Below are 16181 nucleotides of genomic sequence, written 5' to 3' on the forward strand. Positions count from 1 at the left end.
GGTTCTGTTGGAGGTTTCTTCCTGTTAAAAGGGAGTTTTTCCTCCCCCCTGTCGCCAAGCGCTGCTCGTTGTAGGAACTGTTGGGTTTTTCTCTGTAACAAAGTAATGTCTTGACCTGACCCTGTAAAGAGCCTTGAGATAATGTATATTATGATTTGGCGCTATACAAATAAAACTGAATTAAATTGAATAGTATTACATCATTATAGTATAGTATACTATAGTATTACAGTACTATAGTACAGTATTGTAGTATTGCAGTATTATGGTACAGTATTATAGTATTATAGTTTAGTATTGCAGTATTGCCGTTTTATAGGACAGTATTATAGTATTATAGTATTATATTATAGTATTATAGTATAGTATTACAGTATTGTAGTATTACAGTATTATAGTACAGTATTGCAGTACAGTGTGTTACCTGCTGACAGTTCCACTGGGGGCTGGCACAGGGTCTCTCTGCCTTCTCTCTGCCACACACACACCTCTGGACACTGACTCTGGGACAGGGGGAACACTCTGACACACACACACACACACACACACACACACACACACACACAGGAGAACAGGTCAGAGTCGGCCATGTTGGTCCTCAGCTCACCTGGCTGTCACCTCGCTCTCTACTCCCTTAACCCTTCTAAAACCACAGGGATCACCGGTGACACCGCGGCACATGTGTATTTCAAATTACCGTAACTCCTCCTGAATTAGATCTTTGCAATCTCAGAAATGTTCAATCTGCACTTTTCAAGAATTTATAAAAAGAAAGTTGAAGAAAATTTAATTCCGTTTTTGTCCTTTCTCTTGTTATAACCCACAGTTTTAGGTATTGAATTACATAACAATGGTAAATACTTGACAGATTTTGAAAGTTCTACTTCTCCTGGAAAAAGGGTGTAAATTATTTACATATAGGGCATTTTTTGACACAATTATTGACAAAAATAGACAAAAAAGGCCAGGCATTTTAATAAATATATCTATTATTATGGTGCTAAAAGGGATAACTCACACTCAGAGGTTTACCCACAGCTGTCCCACATCTGGAAGATACCGTGTGTGTGTGTGTGTGTGTGTGTGTACCTGTGTGACAGGGCTGTGTACAGGTGTGCTGTTTGCAGGGTAACAACTTGCTGCACTGCTGCTGACACGACCAGGCCTGCAGAGAGAACACAGGGTAAAATCCTGCTCACGTCACAAACACCTCACCTTTGACCCTCTAATGCACACCTTGTTGCTACAGCGACGGGGGAGGGGCTTGGCTTTGCCACACATACAGGAAACTGACACCATCTTTGGACAGGGAGGACAGGGACCTGAAAACACACATACACAGGTGTAGGTTAAATTCTACCCATAATCCCGCTGGTTCTTTAGGTTTGTCTCACAGGTTCTGCAGAGTTCTCCAGGTTCTGTATCAGAAGTTGAAAGAGCGTTTAACCAACAGGGAACCCCCTTTAGATCAGAGGTGGAGAGTGGATTTAACTTTAACGAGCTTCTAAAGCTCTGCTATTAAATTACTACAGGTTCATCTATTAATAATAACAATAATACATTTTATTCATTCTTACAAGTACAAGGCATAAAATACAAATTAGAATAAATAATATTTCATATGAACAAACACTCATGTTGGAGGTAAACTGAAGAGGTGTGTTTTGAGGTGGGATTTGAAGATGGAAGATCTGGACCCTGGTGGTCAGACAGGAGGGACAGTGAGGAGGAGGAGGAAGATCTCAGAGTACAGGCAGGTGAGCAGATGTCTGCTGTGCCTCCTGACCAGGACGCAGAGCGCAGACACTGTGACCTCAGGTGACCTCAGCTGCAGAACGCAGGTGGTGAGAAGACGGCAGCTCCACAGGTCTCAGGTCACTTCACTGTCTCACTGACAGCTTCACAGTGATGAGCCAGTACAATCAGTGAATCTCAGTGAAACTAAACGTGGTTCTTCAGTGAGACGTCAAATCACAGTGGAGTTTAAATTTAAAAACGACTTTTCTCACTTTGGAGAACAAAAGAGAAACAGATCACACCTGGTCTCAGTTTACATGCTGCGTTCACGTCCTCTCAGATGTAGGAGATGGACAGAGACTCTCACACAGAGTTGGTCAGTTGAAATACTGAACGTCTACTATATGACATCATCACCTACCTGGACTGTGGCTGACGTGAGGAGTCGCACAGACGTCTCCGTAAACTCTGAGTCTCCCAGTCATGATTAAGAGTTGTTGGAGTCAAAGTCAGGAGTCACAGTAAGTGAGGGAGGATAACGTGTGTGTGTGTGTGTGTGTGTGTGTGTGCGTGTGTGGTTACCGGGGTGACAGAGCAGCAGACAGGTGTGTCCACAGGTGGGTTTGAGCTCCTTCTGACAGATGGAGCCGCAGGAGTGAGGAACCAACCAGGGGTCAGCTGGAGGGTCCTGCAGCTTCCCACAGTAACACGTGTACCTAAACACAACACAACACAGAACAAGGTACGCTGTGAACTTTTGTCAGTGTGTATCTGGGTCTCAGCCTCAGCATCATTATTTCTGTCTGGACAGATCTGGAGTCAGTTCGTCCTCAAACTCTTATTTTGAAACAAACCACCTGCACTGACTTAGTATCTGTACATCTGTCTGTTCTCTGCAGTGTGGAGCCCCCTGCTGGAGAACCACTGACACACAAAGGTCAAAGGTCAGGCTGCAGACCTCATATCTAAAAAATGCCTTATTCTTACACCTGATTAAATGGAACCAGGTTATTTGGGATTTTTGTTGATGAAAACAATTAATCACAGATCCAGTCTGACCAGTCTGTGGCTCCAGTCTGTGGCTCCAGTCTGACCCTGTACCTGTTCTGTGGTAACTATAAGAATTAATCATGATGCGTTCAGGTGAAATCAGACTTTGTAATCACACGTACCTGTTGGGCGTTGCACTGGGTGGATACTCAGCTCGACACTTTGGACTGAGGAGAGAGAACCAGGACAGATTAGTTATGAGCTGATCAACCTTTTTATAGAACAAATTAATTGATCAGTTATCATTAATTGGTTAATGATCTGGCCTAGAAAACAGTTTAAAATGTCCAAGGTTGAAGGTCTCATTTTGTTGGACCAGCTGTCCTCAGTCACACAGGAGCGATTCCCTCACCAGGGCCACGGATGCTGCTTCTGACCGAAGTCTTCATCAGTGACGGAGGAGACGAGGAAGACCGAGTCTCTGGCCCACTTCTGAATACAGGGCAGGTGGAAGAGGGAGAAGCAGCTGGAGCAGCTCCACACCTGGACGACATCGTGTAAACCAAACAATCAGCTGATTACTCCAGGAAATAATCTGCAGATTGAGACATCTGAAGCCCTAAACCTGCGTCTCACCGGCTGTGTCCTCTTGACGGAGGCGATGCAGATCAGACAGGTGAGAGCTCCAGACTGAAACAGGTCACTGACGTACTGACCGGTCCGGACCAGACCTGTGGCATCTCCGCCTGGACACACACAGTCAGGTTCATCAGAGCAGCAGCACACAGCAAACACAGAGCAAAAGAAACACACCTGTGTACAAATACATACACACAAACCCTTCATGGATTTACATTCAGGTGTCAGTTTATTAGGAACACCTGGATAAAATTAATGCAGTCTTTCAAAGATTTATCAATTTAGACCTTGATCAGTGGCAGAGTGAACCAACTGCAAACTGACTGAACCCTGAGGTAAATCTAGGTCTTACCTGTCTGGTCAGTGTAGGTGGTGAAGGTCGACGCCAGGATCTTCCCTCTCTTTCCATCCTTGTGGTCAACATCTCCATCATCATCATCATCCTCCTCGTCAGAGGAGGAGGAGCTGATCTGGCTCTCCACCAGCCGCTGAGCCGCAGCCTGGTTGGACTTCCTGATCTCCTCAAACTTGGACTGGACCGACTCACCTGTCGGTGAGAAGACAACAGCAGCATTTTAAATCATCTCACAGCTGTTTGTCAGACGGGATCCTCAGACAGGATTTCATGAAGACGTCAGGATGAGTCCGTCCTCACCGCGTGGACGCTCAGGTTCAGGAGCTGCAGCTGACTTCGCCCTCCCTCCTCGACCTGCCCCCCACACTCCTGCAGCTCCTCCTGGCACAGCGGCTCCTGGCCTCTCCCTCTCTTTCTGTGGAGGTCGTGACCTTTCACCTGGACCCTCCTGGCTCCGGCCTCGGCCCCGGCCCTGCTGACGCCAGGCCGGCTCCATGGCAACCACCTCCCAAACCCTACAGACAGAGATGGGAGATGCTCAGTATTTGATATTATGCAGAGTCATTTCTATTTGTCAGTGCATTGACCAATAGATCTACAGGAAATGAATCAGAAACTATTCTGATAATTGATTTACTATTGTAGTTTTTACATTTAATCTTTTACCTATTGTGTTTTTTCCAAAAGAGAAATCATATTATGATGTCTACAGCACTAACCCAGTTCAGACTATTATTCTTATTCAGACTAACCAGACTATGTTGAATCCTCTTAATCTTAATTTTCTTCTTCTCTTTCCTAAATCATGTCCTGCTGAGGTAGCAGTTGGTGAACAGCTGCAGCAGTAAATGAGCAGATATTTGACTGGAGTCTGGTGCGCAGACTGGAGACTGCGGCCTGCTGTGTTCACAGGTGAGCTCCTGTCTCTGAACCACACCGGTGTCCCGCAGGTGTCCCGCAGACACAGGTGTCCCACAGACACAGACACAGGTGTCCCGCAGACACCTGCTTCACACCTTTACCGAGCCTCGTCCGGCTCCTCGTCAGGTTAAATGTTGGTGTAGCGGCTACATGACGAGTAGAAACATTTAAATCATGAATCACTGTTGAAGGTCTGATAATAACCTGCAGCTTTCAGCGCCGTTCAGTCCCGGAAGTCCGTCAAAAACCGTCAAAAACCGTTAATACCCGAGCGGCTCAACGTTAACGGGCAACTTCAGTCCCACTGCACTTAGCCGGTTAGCTGCGACAGGCTAACTGTGACCAAAATACCGTTAAAACAGACGTAAACAGACGTCACTTCCGGTGAACAGCCGCCGCCAGAGCAGAAACACACACCGGAGCCGCGGGAACCTCAACATTTATCACAAAAGTGTTTTTAGCAGCTTTAAGTGAAACACACCTCAGCAGCGGCGGCGGCTCACATCTGCAGCCTGCTCATGCGCAGCGGCCCGCGGTGCATGCCGGTACACGTAGTCCCAGGAGCACGAATGGCCTATGGTCTGTGAGCGTATGAAACTACAAATCCCAGCGCGCACCGCGGCACACAGGCAGTGCTACGTGTCAGCGACAACAGCTGGACGTTTCATTCATATTCTGGACGAACAACAACGAGAACCGTGTTTTTATTTCAGTCTTTAAATGTTCACTTCCTGTTTTAATAACTATCTGTTTCCTGTAGACGTCACTGCTCACTCTGTTTGGTAAATAAAGGTCAAATAAAACACATTTAGATTATATCTGCTCCTTTATACTACTACTTAACTACAAGGTATATCATCTAACTAGATAGATAGGTTTTACCAGTTTTAATAATAGTATATAATATAATAAGTATATCATATTTATAATTAATATGTTATGAAAGAGAATTTGTAGAATTGCAGTAAAATGTAATTTATAATTGTGTTTTGTTCTGTAAGGTTAACATCAATGTCTCTCTCTTCTCTCCCCTCTCCTCCCCCTCCCCCTCTTTCTATCTTCTAAACCCAACCAGTCGAGGCAGACCCCCCCCACCCTGAGCCCAGTTCTGTTGGAGGTTTCTTCCTGTTAAAGGGAGTTTTTCCTCCCCCCTGTCACCAAGCGCTGCTCTTTGTGGGAACTGTTGGTTTTTTCTCTGTAACAAAGTAAGGTCTTGACCTGACCCTGTAAAGAGCCTTGAGATAATGTATATTATGATTTGGCGCTATACAAATAAAATTGAATTGAATTGAATTGAATTGAATGTAGTAGTTATTGTACTTATTGTAGTATTTTCTATATGTTTAGTATTCAGCCTTTCAAACCTGTGTCCAGATGTGCTGAATTGTTTCAGTGCAGCTGTTTAAAAAAAGAGCAGGTCAGTTTTTCCTTATAAAATCTCTTTATTTCAGCGCAGTGCTTCCACAACTGACTTTATATCGATTCTTATTTTCACTGAGTAGCTTTAACAGCAACATGTCATCAGCCGTAGTGTAGAAAGACAAACTATGGATGTACATGCAGTTAGTTTGGTGTTAGTTTACAACAGGTCTGCTGACCTTTGACCTCCACTGGTTTTAAAGCAGGTGAATTAGACATTAAAGCTTGACCTCAGCAGAGTCTGTCTGGATAAAGGAATTCGTAAAATGTCAATAGAAATGTTTCAAAATCATAGTTAATGTATAATATAATATAATTGATAATGTTTGAAGTGGCCTGTGGCTCTGAACATCAGTGTTCTCAGCTCCAACATCAAACCAGGTGGAGACTCTCAGACATCGAGTGTTTTTATACTTTAAACCTCAGACAGAATCTGAAACATGCTGCTCTGCTGCTGTGAAATTAAAACTATGAACTATGAACAAGCTCAGCTTCATACAGAAAATGTGTGCTGCTCATTATTTAATACATTATAATTACAGTGTTTTACAGCTTATTATTATAGTAATACTCTCTCTCTCTCATGTCTTCTGAAGCTTGATCGTCCCTTTGTGTAATCCAGCATCAGTCCACGTGCACTTCAGTTTGTTTCCAGTGTAAACGTGACGTCAGCTCCGACAGCACATCGTCCAGTGGTTTCATCAATTTAAAAGACTTTTCTACAAGGGAGGCAGCAGGAGGGTTTCAGAGTCATACTGTTGCTTCTTTTCTTCTCTGAATGTAAGGAACTGAATTTGAAATCAATCTTGGTTTTTTTTGGACCTTTTATTTTGAACAAACTGGTTTCAGTCTCAAACTTTGAATTTCGTTACGAATGTTTCAAATTTCAAACCTCTGTCTCTGGCTAACCCAGGCTCTGAAATCAAACCCCTCCTGCTCCTCTTCTTCTCCACTCTACTTCTTCTCCTATTCTTTGGTTGTGTGGATCTCAGGTGTTGGAGGGGGCGGAGCGTCACCTGGCTGGTCGGCACGTGGCGGCAGCGGCAGCTTCCTCTCCAGCCGAGTGACTCTGTGTTTCAGTTTGCTGTGAGTGGCTTCGTGCTCAGCCAGCAGCCGGGCGTAACGCGTCTGCAGGACGTCCATGGTGCTCGTCATCCTCTCCACCTTCTCCTCGATCTCTTTGGGGTCGGGGCCCTGCGCTGCCACCTGCAGGACAAGACCAGTTATGACTTTTAGTCAGGCATCAGCCTCCAGGTCTGAAACATGAAGCATCAACAGTGAAGAAGCTGCAGTTCCTCTAATGACCACTAGAGTCTGGCTCCAGCAGTGAGTCAGTCCCACAGACTCCCATGTTCAAATGTCCAACTTTACAGCAGAAAGAAACATGTTTACAGCCTGGTACAGAAACTGTTCTGGTCTCTAGAGCTCATTTCCTCCTTCATGACACCTGTACGGCTGAATTTATACAACTCACCTGTTTACATTTTATTAAGGAGTAAAGTTATGGGGAATTGAGGGTGTGGCCTCTTTGAGTGACAGGTGGGTGAGCATATTCTTGTCACAAACTGACATGCACCGAAGTCTCAGCTCCACCAACACACCACCTCTTTGCCCATTTTTGTCCATCTTTATTTACAGTCTGTGGTTTTAATTTAGCAGATCAGCCTCTTTGTTGTTTGGTTTCTTGGTTTCTTGTGTGTATGAGATCATATGACTCTACCTCCAGGTCCAGCAGTCCGTCCTTCATCAGAATCTGCCTTCCCTTCTCCTCCAATAGAGCCTTAGCATCAGGGTACTCCTTCAGCGCCTCCATCAGGTCGTCTTTGGAAAGACAGAAGAGGTCGGAGTAGCCGATGCTCCTGATGTTTGCCGTCCTCCTGTTTCCTGCCTTACTGCCTGTTGAGGAAGAAGAAAGTCAAGATTAAACAAACACAGAATACTCTTCTCAAACAGAATTCATATTTGATCTTGAACAGAAGCCAAGTCTCAAAACCAAAATAAAAAAAAAGGTTTTCTATCTTTAGCATGTAGCCTGTTTGCTTTTGTTGTTGTTGAAATTATCAACGGTAAACAAAGTCAACATGTGGTTGAGAACCGACATCAGTCTACCTTTAATAGCCAGGATGCTGATCTCGCCAAAGTAGCTTCCATCACTCAGAACAACAAACTGCGTGATGCCATCGTCGGCGACAACAGCGAGTTTTCCCTCCTTGATGATGTACATCTCCCTGCCGATGTCGCCCTTCTTACAGATGTAATCTCCTGGACTGTAGACCTGAGGCTGCAGCTTCAGCACCAGCTCCACCAACAGGCCGGCCTCGCAGTCCGCAAAGATACGAACCTGCAGGACGACGACACGGAAAAGAAACCCTGATCTTTCATCCTTCATCTGAGCTGCTTTTTAATGAGCAGTGCTAGTAAGTGTGAGCAGACCTTCTTCAGGGTGTCCAGGTGGACGTTGATGGCGATCTCAGCTCTCAGTTTATCAGGCAGGTACTTCAGTACCTCCCTCTCATCCACTGCTTTCTTATTTGTCCACAGGAAGTCAAACCATTTGATCACTCGTTTTTCCAGGTCCTTTGTGACCTGGAGAGGGGACAGAGAGGTGGTGGAGGGGTTAAAGTTCATCATGTGTAATGTACAAGTCTTCACAGGTTCACCTGAACCTTAGGATCCGAGACCCAACCCAGGACTCCCACGGGTCCAGACCCACGTTCTATTGAACCAGTTTAACATTATTCGTAATACAAGAGTCGACAGTGCTGATCATGGATGTATTTCACCAACTTTCATGGCATGGAGGATGGATTATAAGTATCACTGCTAGGCACAGGAGAGGTGACCAACATCGTTCGACAAATCACAACCTGTAAATTCACGTTAACTTGTTCAGAGCAGTCAGCTGTGAAATCGGTACTGATTAGGTCCACGTCTCCCAGGTCAGTTCGGGTTCATGCTTCTGCATGGGTCCAGGATCAGCTTTCAAATAATAAACAAGTCCGGTTTCAGGTTTTGGTCTGGCATTTCTCAGTTCTGCATGTACTGGGTCCCAGCTTTCAAGTAATAGACTGGTCCGGTTCCGTTCCTGGTAGTATATTTCCAGGTCTTTTTGGGTTTGGTCACAAATTGTTGGACCTTTATGGCCTAAGTGTAACATCGGTGGTTTGGTCCCTGACACTGAGCTCCCAAACAAAGATTTTGACGAATTCTTCTGCCAAAATGTGACTTTTCTTAAATCCACATTGTCAAACTTGGACAGAAACACAAGTATTGAGAGGTTAGTTAACTAACTAACTAACTAACTAACTAACTAACTAACTAACTAACTAACTAACCTTTCGGAAGCTCATGTACTGTTTGATGGCGTCGATACGAGCCTGGAAGTCGGCTCTGGCAGCGTTCATGTTGGTGATCATTGAGCCGACGTTACCAACGATGGTGGCGAAAATCAACACACCCACCTGGAGAATAGAATAGAATTGAATAAAAAATCAGATTCTTAGTTTCATGGACTCTTTACATCTCTTGATAATCATACTTGTGCTGACTTTGGGCTTTGACTTTGTATTTATTATAAATTATTATACATTACATGTTTACATATCTTATAAATGTGTCATGTTTTATCAAGCCAAAAAGGGTTTTTGTAGAAAAACTACTGTAAACTAATTTAATTTGGTATTAGTACTGAAAACCAGGCATCACCACAGGTCTATACCTATGTATACATTTCTTTGTTGCTCCAAATTTTCATGAAATAAAAAAATCTGCCCTCAACACTCACCAGGAAGTCAGTGACAACAAATAAGTACTCAGAGTTCTCCACAGGGGGCGGCGTTTCTCCGATGGTGGTGAGCGTCAGCGTGGACCAGTACATACTGTAAGCGTACTTCCTCACCAGACGACCGAACTCTGGATCTGCTGGGTCGGGATACACGAACCTGTCGCTGCCAAAACCTGGAGGAGCAGGACAAGACGAGGTGTTACAGGCTTTTATTCAGTACCACAGCCAGAGTCAGGATTCAAACCGGCAAACTCACCGATGGCCTTGGAGAAAGAGTAGTAGAGGCAGGCGTTCCAGTGGATGATGATGACGATGTACATGACGAGGTTGGAGATACGAAGAGCATTGGGGTAGTTAGTCCTGGTCTCTGTCCTCTGGAAGAACTCCAGCATCCTGAAACAGAAAAAAAGATCTTCATCAATGATTATGATATTAGCATTTAGCTCAAAGTACCACTGTGTCTGACTGAGCTTCAGCTTTGTGTTGAACACTGGTGCTTTCAGCCCATTCATCTCACTGGATCACACTGAGTGGGCAGTGGAAAGTAGATTAATACTGCACATATAAATATAATATAACATAAGTATAATAATAATATATTAATAAGTATATAATAAGTTATAAGTTCATGGTACCTGTTGAACCTGAAGAGTTTATTGAGGCGGATCTCAGGGTACTTGAGGCCGACCACGACGTAGAGCACGTCAGTGGGAATCATGGAGATCAGGTCCAGTTTGAACTGGAAGCTTTTCTTGTAGCGCTCCCGCAGCTTCTGCTCGTCCTTCACCAGGAGACCCTGCTCCAGGTAGCCTGCACAGACACACACACAGACACACACACACACACACATACACACACACACACACACACACATACACACACACACAGGGTCATTCAAACAGGTGTGTTAATATGTAATAATATGTTATTCAAAAACTTTATTTTGTAAGATTATACATTCAGGTTTCCCTTTCTCAAAAAAGTTTGCACCTTCAGTTTCAGGCCTGCAAAATAATAAATTTCAGTCCAATTCCAGTAACTGTATAAAACTTTTTCTGTCTGGTGATGATGATGATGATGCTACAAAACATTGTGAAACATGTTTTGATTTGATTTGCCAATTTTTTTGCAGTTATTCCTTTTTGGTATTTTTGATCTCTTCTGTTGTATTATCTCGTCCTTTTAGTTTGACGACAGAAAAATGAAAACTGTCTGCTGTAGTTCATAAATAAAATAGTTTTAAAAGATCTAAACTAGCAGCAGCTGTTCAGCTGTCGACTGTCACGTGATTGTCTGAGCAGCTCCAAAGATGCTGATTGGTCAGAATTTGAATGTCCCATCTTCTACTTCCTGTGAAGCATTGGTTGTAAAACTTGACCAGAGTGTCAGGTTTGTGAGTGTCACTCCACACACAAACCTGCAGGCCTGATGTACACACTTCAGAAAATGAAGTTTACAAACATAAATATAAACTCTAACAAAACTAAGAGTAAAAATACTCGACTTTGTTTCCAGGTGCACCATTTTGAATGATACAATACAGTGTCAAAGTTTAGTTGTGTTTGCATGAACGCAATTGATCTGTGTTTGTGAGTGTGTGTGTGTGTGTGTGTGTGTGTGTGTGTGTGTGTGTGTGTTCTCACCTGTCCTGGTTCTGAAGACCATGTCAGCCAGGTAAACCAGATCACAGAGAAAGTCCACTAAGAACCAGTACATCACATAGTCAGTCTGCAGCTCCTCGAAACACGCCCTGAAACACACACACAAACATTTCAGTTATTTACAGCAACAACTGATAACACTAAATCCACTTTTTGTCAGGGACCCGACCAAGTAATCCACAGACATTGTGAGGACCAAGCCTGGTAACCCACTGACATTGTAATCACCCAGACAGGGTTTTGTTGGGACCCAGACCTGGTTGGCCACCAACACTGTGAAGACCCCAAAGATATTGTAGGGACTCAAATCTGGTATTGTGTGGTGTGAGAAAGTGAATGTAGTCAGTGGAAAAGATGACAAATCAAAGGTGAGTGTTACCTGGCTATGATCAAGGTCCAGTTGTACATGACCGGGATGGTGATGATAAACAGCCAGTGGTAGTAGGTGTTTCCCGCCGGATCGATCACTGTGATCTCCTTGGGACTGGACACATCGACAATGATGAATAAAAACTTTTATTTTCCACATGAAGGACTTTAATAATCCTGGTCCACTCCCCATATTAAACCCTTACAGTAAACCCTGGACACACTGATTAGTAAAAACAGAACATCTGATTCTGATTCAGCAGATCCCAGTAAACCAAACCTACGCCTCATCTTTAGCCTTCTTCTCCTTCTCCTTTTCCTTCTCCTTCTCTTTCTCCTTCTCTTTCTCCTTTTCCTTCTCCTCTTTCTCCTTCTTTTTCTTCTCCTTCCTCTCCTTCTTCTCCTGTTTCTCCTTCCTGGGAGAGAAGAAGACAGAGAGACAAATTCACAAATGAAACATTATCGCAAAAATATTGATTATCAGTGTCCTTCCCCCTTCAGAAACTAAGGCTGAGGGCAGGGAACACACTTCTAATGTTTTATAAGTTTAAAGAGGAAAAAAGTTTCATGATATCATAAGAAAATAACAGAGATTTGAGAGATCTTTATTACAGCTCTTTATCAGTCCTTGTCCTCAGGCTGTGAAATCAATCAGAGGAAAATAAGGATTAAACTTACTCTTTCTTTTCTTTTCTCTCTTTCTTCTCTTTCTTCTTTTTCTTCTTCTCCTCCTCTCTGGAAGACAACAGGAAACACATCTTGAGATTAGCTGTGTGTTGTGAAATACCTGTACTTTATTTGTGTATTTGTATGTGTGTGTCGTACTCCTCTTCGTTGTTGTTGCTGTTGTTGACGTTGAACAAAACTCCTGGTCCTGCTCTTTGAGCAGCTCTGAAACAGAGAAATCAAAGACTGGACTCAAACAGATCAAGTTACTCTCAGAAGTGTTTATTGGACTAAATCAATAACCTGGAACCGTCTCAGTGACACAGAACTTGCTAAAGAACCAAGGATTCCTTAAAGCTCCACGGACCATAAACCTCCTCAAGTATGACCCCTGTCAACATAAACATCTGGACAGACTACAAACAGAGAATAACAAAAGGCAACTCACCCGCCCCCCTCGCTGACGTCACCTGGCTCCTCCTCCATGTCTTGTAGAACGATGGTGGGCGGGGTCAACCTGGAGGAGGAGGGCGGGCCTAATGGAGCTACTTTAGCCATGGAGGTGCTCTTCCTCTGACTCTGCGGACACAAACATGACTGTGAGTGTCTTAACAACTACAACTCCCATGATGCTTTGACCACACCCTGCAGGAGGGCAGAACAGAGCAGTTATAATGTTTGGTCACTGAAAATACTGTAGCTGTACCAGCCTGTACTTCATAACACCGTCATGATGGTGTCCGAAGGTGAACGTGTTAGTTTTGTCTTCAGTTTCTACTTTTCTATTTCTATTCTATTAGAAGTCTTAATAACAGTCCCTTCACACACTCTGACCAAGCTTGTCCAGGGCTCTACAGACAGGTGAGTGTCACACAGAACAGGTGAGTGTCACACAGAACAACACGTGATAGAACTTGAAGTGTTGGTTCTGTGTTGTTCTGGGACCACAACAAAGGGTGGACATGAATCCTGCAGCAGGTGACATTATGTGTCTGTTCAGCTCTAACAAACCAGCTCACAGGTCGTCTGTCAGCAGGTCACTATGACCCATCGTTAGGTTCTGTTGCTAGGCGACATCTAGTGGTGGTAGTAACGGTGACAGGAGCAAAGGGAGGGGGTTGGGGTGGATGGATGGGTTTATCTTGTTTCTATTATCCACGACTGTTCGTTGTTATTATTGTAACCATGACAACGAAGATCGTCTAATGTTGAGGAAGAACTTATTTGAACCCAACATCACAAAAGTAGCTACACCGTTCTCAGTACAGTCCGTGTGTGTCATTGTAACCATGACAACCAAGGTCCCGTACGCCTGCCGCCGTGGGGGTGTTCCTCCAGGAGACACTGCTGTGGGTCGTATCAGAGGTCGTGGTGTCAGGGTGAGGACCGGTTGGTTCCTCTGAACCACGACCACCATCTTTGTCACATTAACCCGCTCACTGGGAACTTGTTGTCGATCAGAAACGTGTGTGAGTTGTGGTGTGATGGTCAAACACAGCTGACTCTATGACAAACATTAATGCACCTTGTTCTACAGTGTTTTTGTCTTTGTAACACAAACATGGAGAGAAACTTCAGGAGATCATTTATCTCACATTCAGTGTGACACAGACTTCACTGCCGCTCTTTATGATTCATTTATATAATAATTACACCTGTGCTCCATTATCTCCTTACTCACCTGTCAGCTGATAATCTGTAGCCCGTGGTTATGTGGCCTAGATCCAGCAGCCGCCCATCAAACTCATCGCCATGGAAACAGAGGAGTAGCCCAGCTACACACACACACACACACACACACACACACACACACACCTGGCCTGTTCAGATGCTTTAAAGTGAGGAGAGAAACAAGGAGAAAAGAGAGGGAAGGAAGGAGGGAAGCAGCGGAGGATCCCGTCTCCTCTGTCACCCTGACACGGATAAAGAGATTAGAGGAGGGATGATACCGTCTGTCTCTCACACCTGCACACAGAGGGTCCACGCTCCCGTCAAATTCACCTGTGAACATTTACAGCAGCACAGGTGGAACCGCACCTTTCACCTGCGCATTTGATTCAGTCATACAAACAGTTCATTAAACAGGTGAAATGATATGATGAAGGTATGACAAAGAAGATAAATCACAGAGGGAGGGAGGAAATAAGGAAAGATGACAGGGAAGAAGGAAGCAGGAAGAGCAGAGGAAAGGAAGCAGATAAGGAAGAAGGAAGGAATAAAAGTGAGAATGGAGGGAAGAGGAAGAGACAATGAAAAGTGAGGAGGGACAGATTAGTCCTCTGATCCTCCTGAGTCAGCAGTGTAACCCTAATAACACACACACACACACACACACACACACACACACACACACACACACACACACACACACAGTGTAATTACAAATAAGCCTATCAAAGCTGTCTGTTAAACACACTGTGCGTTTGTGTGTATGTGTGAGTGTGTCTGTGTGTGTGTTCTTCTGTGTGAGTGTGTGTGTGTGTGTGAGTTGCCCTGCAGCAGCTCTGGGGGCTGTGGTTAGCCACAGCGATGCTCTGAGCTAAATGCTAACATGCTGGTGGTCAGCAGCCTCATCCATGTATGTTCCTCTGCAACACGTTACTCTCAGGTCTGAACAAACACCTGAGTCACTTTTATTTTAAGAATCTGTTCCCTTCATCTCGTCTCAGTTTAATAAACAATAAAGACATTGTAAGTTGAGGATGTGGCAGCATGAAGCTGGACTCCTTATTTCCTGTTGTGTCAACGGTTTACTGTACTTCCTGTCTCAGTGTGTTTCCCGCCTTTTGTTAATTGTCAGTGTGTCCACTCTAACCCTTTAACATGTTCCTCAGCCGTCACGTTGTGTTTCTAGCAGCTGCTGACAAAAAACAAAAATCCTCTGTAGGCCAGACTGTGTGCTCCAGGTTCGGCCTCCACGATCTGCAGTAGCATCACTCAGAAGGTCACACAGGGCAGATCAATAAGGCTTCATCATTAATCCCTTGATGAGGGGAGGGCAGTCAGACACTAGTCACATTAATATTGATGAGGTGTCCCTAATAAACTGGACCCTGAGTATCAGTCTGGAGCTCTGCTGCTAGAGAGGCTAAAACCACTGCAGCAATGAATGACACAACACACACACAGGCAAAAAGTGAATATATTGAAGATTAAATTCAGCCTTTATTTAATGCACCTCAATGTTTTTCTTCTTATTCCTCAGCAGTAAAATGTTTGATGGAGACAGTGACAAGTCAGAACCTCTCACACTTTACACAGTCAACATAACAACATGTATTAAATCTCTCTCCTCTCAGCCCATGTTGCAAGGAGCTTGAGACGAAGCGGCAGGATACGAGGAGCAGGTCACACAAAGCAACAAACCCAGAGAGTAAACATGCTTCATATAAAAACATCGATAATCTGCAGCTTCACACATGAACCTGTTCAGGTTAGAGGACATGCTCAGTGCTGACTGTGACATCATCATACTCCTCAGCCAATCCCTGCTTCTCTTCGGGGGACGGGGTTGTTGCCATGGAGACAGGTGGGCCATTATCTGTCATCAACAGGTATAATGTAAAACTGAATGATATTTATAGACAGAACTGAAAGAGGAAAAATCATCATCATGTGTCTACTGTGAACATGTCTGTGA

The 16181-nt window shown here is 44.2% G+C and overlaps 2 protein-coding genes across 5 annotated transcripts in view; both read right to left on the reverse strand.

Moving 5' to 3' along the window:
- The window catches only part of nfxl1 (nuclear transcription factor, X-box binding-like 1), a 16600-nt gene extending 11317 nt beyond the window's left edge, over positions 1-5283 (reverse strand). Inside the window, exons 1-11 of one of the 4 annotated variants that reach the window (XM_071459233.1) lie at positions 4698-4831; positions 4474-4638; positions 4022-4236; positions 3719-3913; positions 3364-3473; positions 3140-3270; positions 2910-2954; positions 2320-2453; positions 1237-1322; positions 1090-1165; positions 425-522 (exon numbers count right to left, since the gene is read on the reverse strand). In XM_071459233.1, coding sequence (XP_071315334.1) covers positions 425-522; positions 1090-1165; positions 1237-1322; positions 2320-2453; positions 2910-2954; positions 3140-3270; positions 3364-3473; positions 3719-3913; positions 4022-4217 — 1071 coding nt within the window. In that variant the 5' untranslated portion in view covers positions 4218-4236; positions 4474-4638; positions 4698-4831. The other 3 variants (XM_071459232.1, XM_071459231.1, XM_071459235.1) reach the window with 3 other exon arrangements.
- A 781-nt stretch (positions 5284-6064) lies between these two features.
- cnga1b (cyclic nucleotide gated channel subunit alpha 1b) lies at positions 6065-14817 on the reverse strand. The gene is made up of 15 exons (XM_071459237.1): positions 14223-14817; positions 12990-13120; positions 12701-12766; positions 12554-12610; positions 12160-12291; positions 11886-11990; positions 11489-11595; positions 10481-10655; positions 10102-10238; positions 9846-10018; positions 9397-9522; positions 8495-8647; positions 8171-8402; positions 7782-7957; positions 6065-7267 (listed from the first exon to the last, which is right to left on the reverse strand). The coding sequence occupies exons 2-15, from the start codon at positions 13097-13099 to the stop codon at positions 7028-7030; spliced, it is 1989 nt and encodes a 662-aa protein (XP_071315338.1). The 5' UTR covers positions 13100-13120; positions 14223-14817; the 3' UTR covers positions 6065-7027.
- Positions 14818-16181: the final 1364 nt, after the last annotated feature.

The sequence above is a fragment of the Trachinotus anak genome, unplaced genomic scaffold (assembly GCF_046630095.1).
Source record: "Trachinotus anak isolate AG129_WGS33_773 ecotype Australia unplaced genomic scaffold, CSIRO_AGI_Tana_v1 ptg000023l, whole genome shotgun sequence".
Lineage (NCBI taxonomy): Eukaryota > Metazoa > Chordata > Actinopteri > Carangiformes > Carangidae > Trachinotus > Trachinotus anak.

Bases quoted from the DNA above. Each gene is read 5' to 3' on its own strand.
- cnga1b (XM_071459237.1), bottom strand. From the start codon at position 13,099: ATGGCTAAAGTAGCTCCATTAGGCCCGCCCTCCTCCTCCAGGTTGACC. The intron at 11,596-11,885 runs GTAACACTCACC...TGTGTGTTTCAG, and splicing joins TGGACCTTGATCATAGCCAG to GGCGTGTTTCGAGGAGCTGC. The intron at 10,239-10,480 runs GTACCATGAACT...TTTCTGTTTCAG, and splicing joins AAACTCTTCAGGTTCAACAG to GATGCTGGAGTTCTTCCAGA.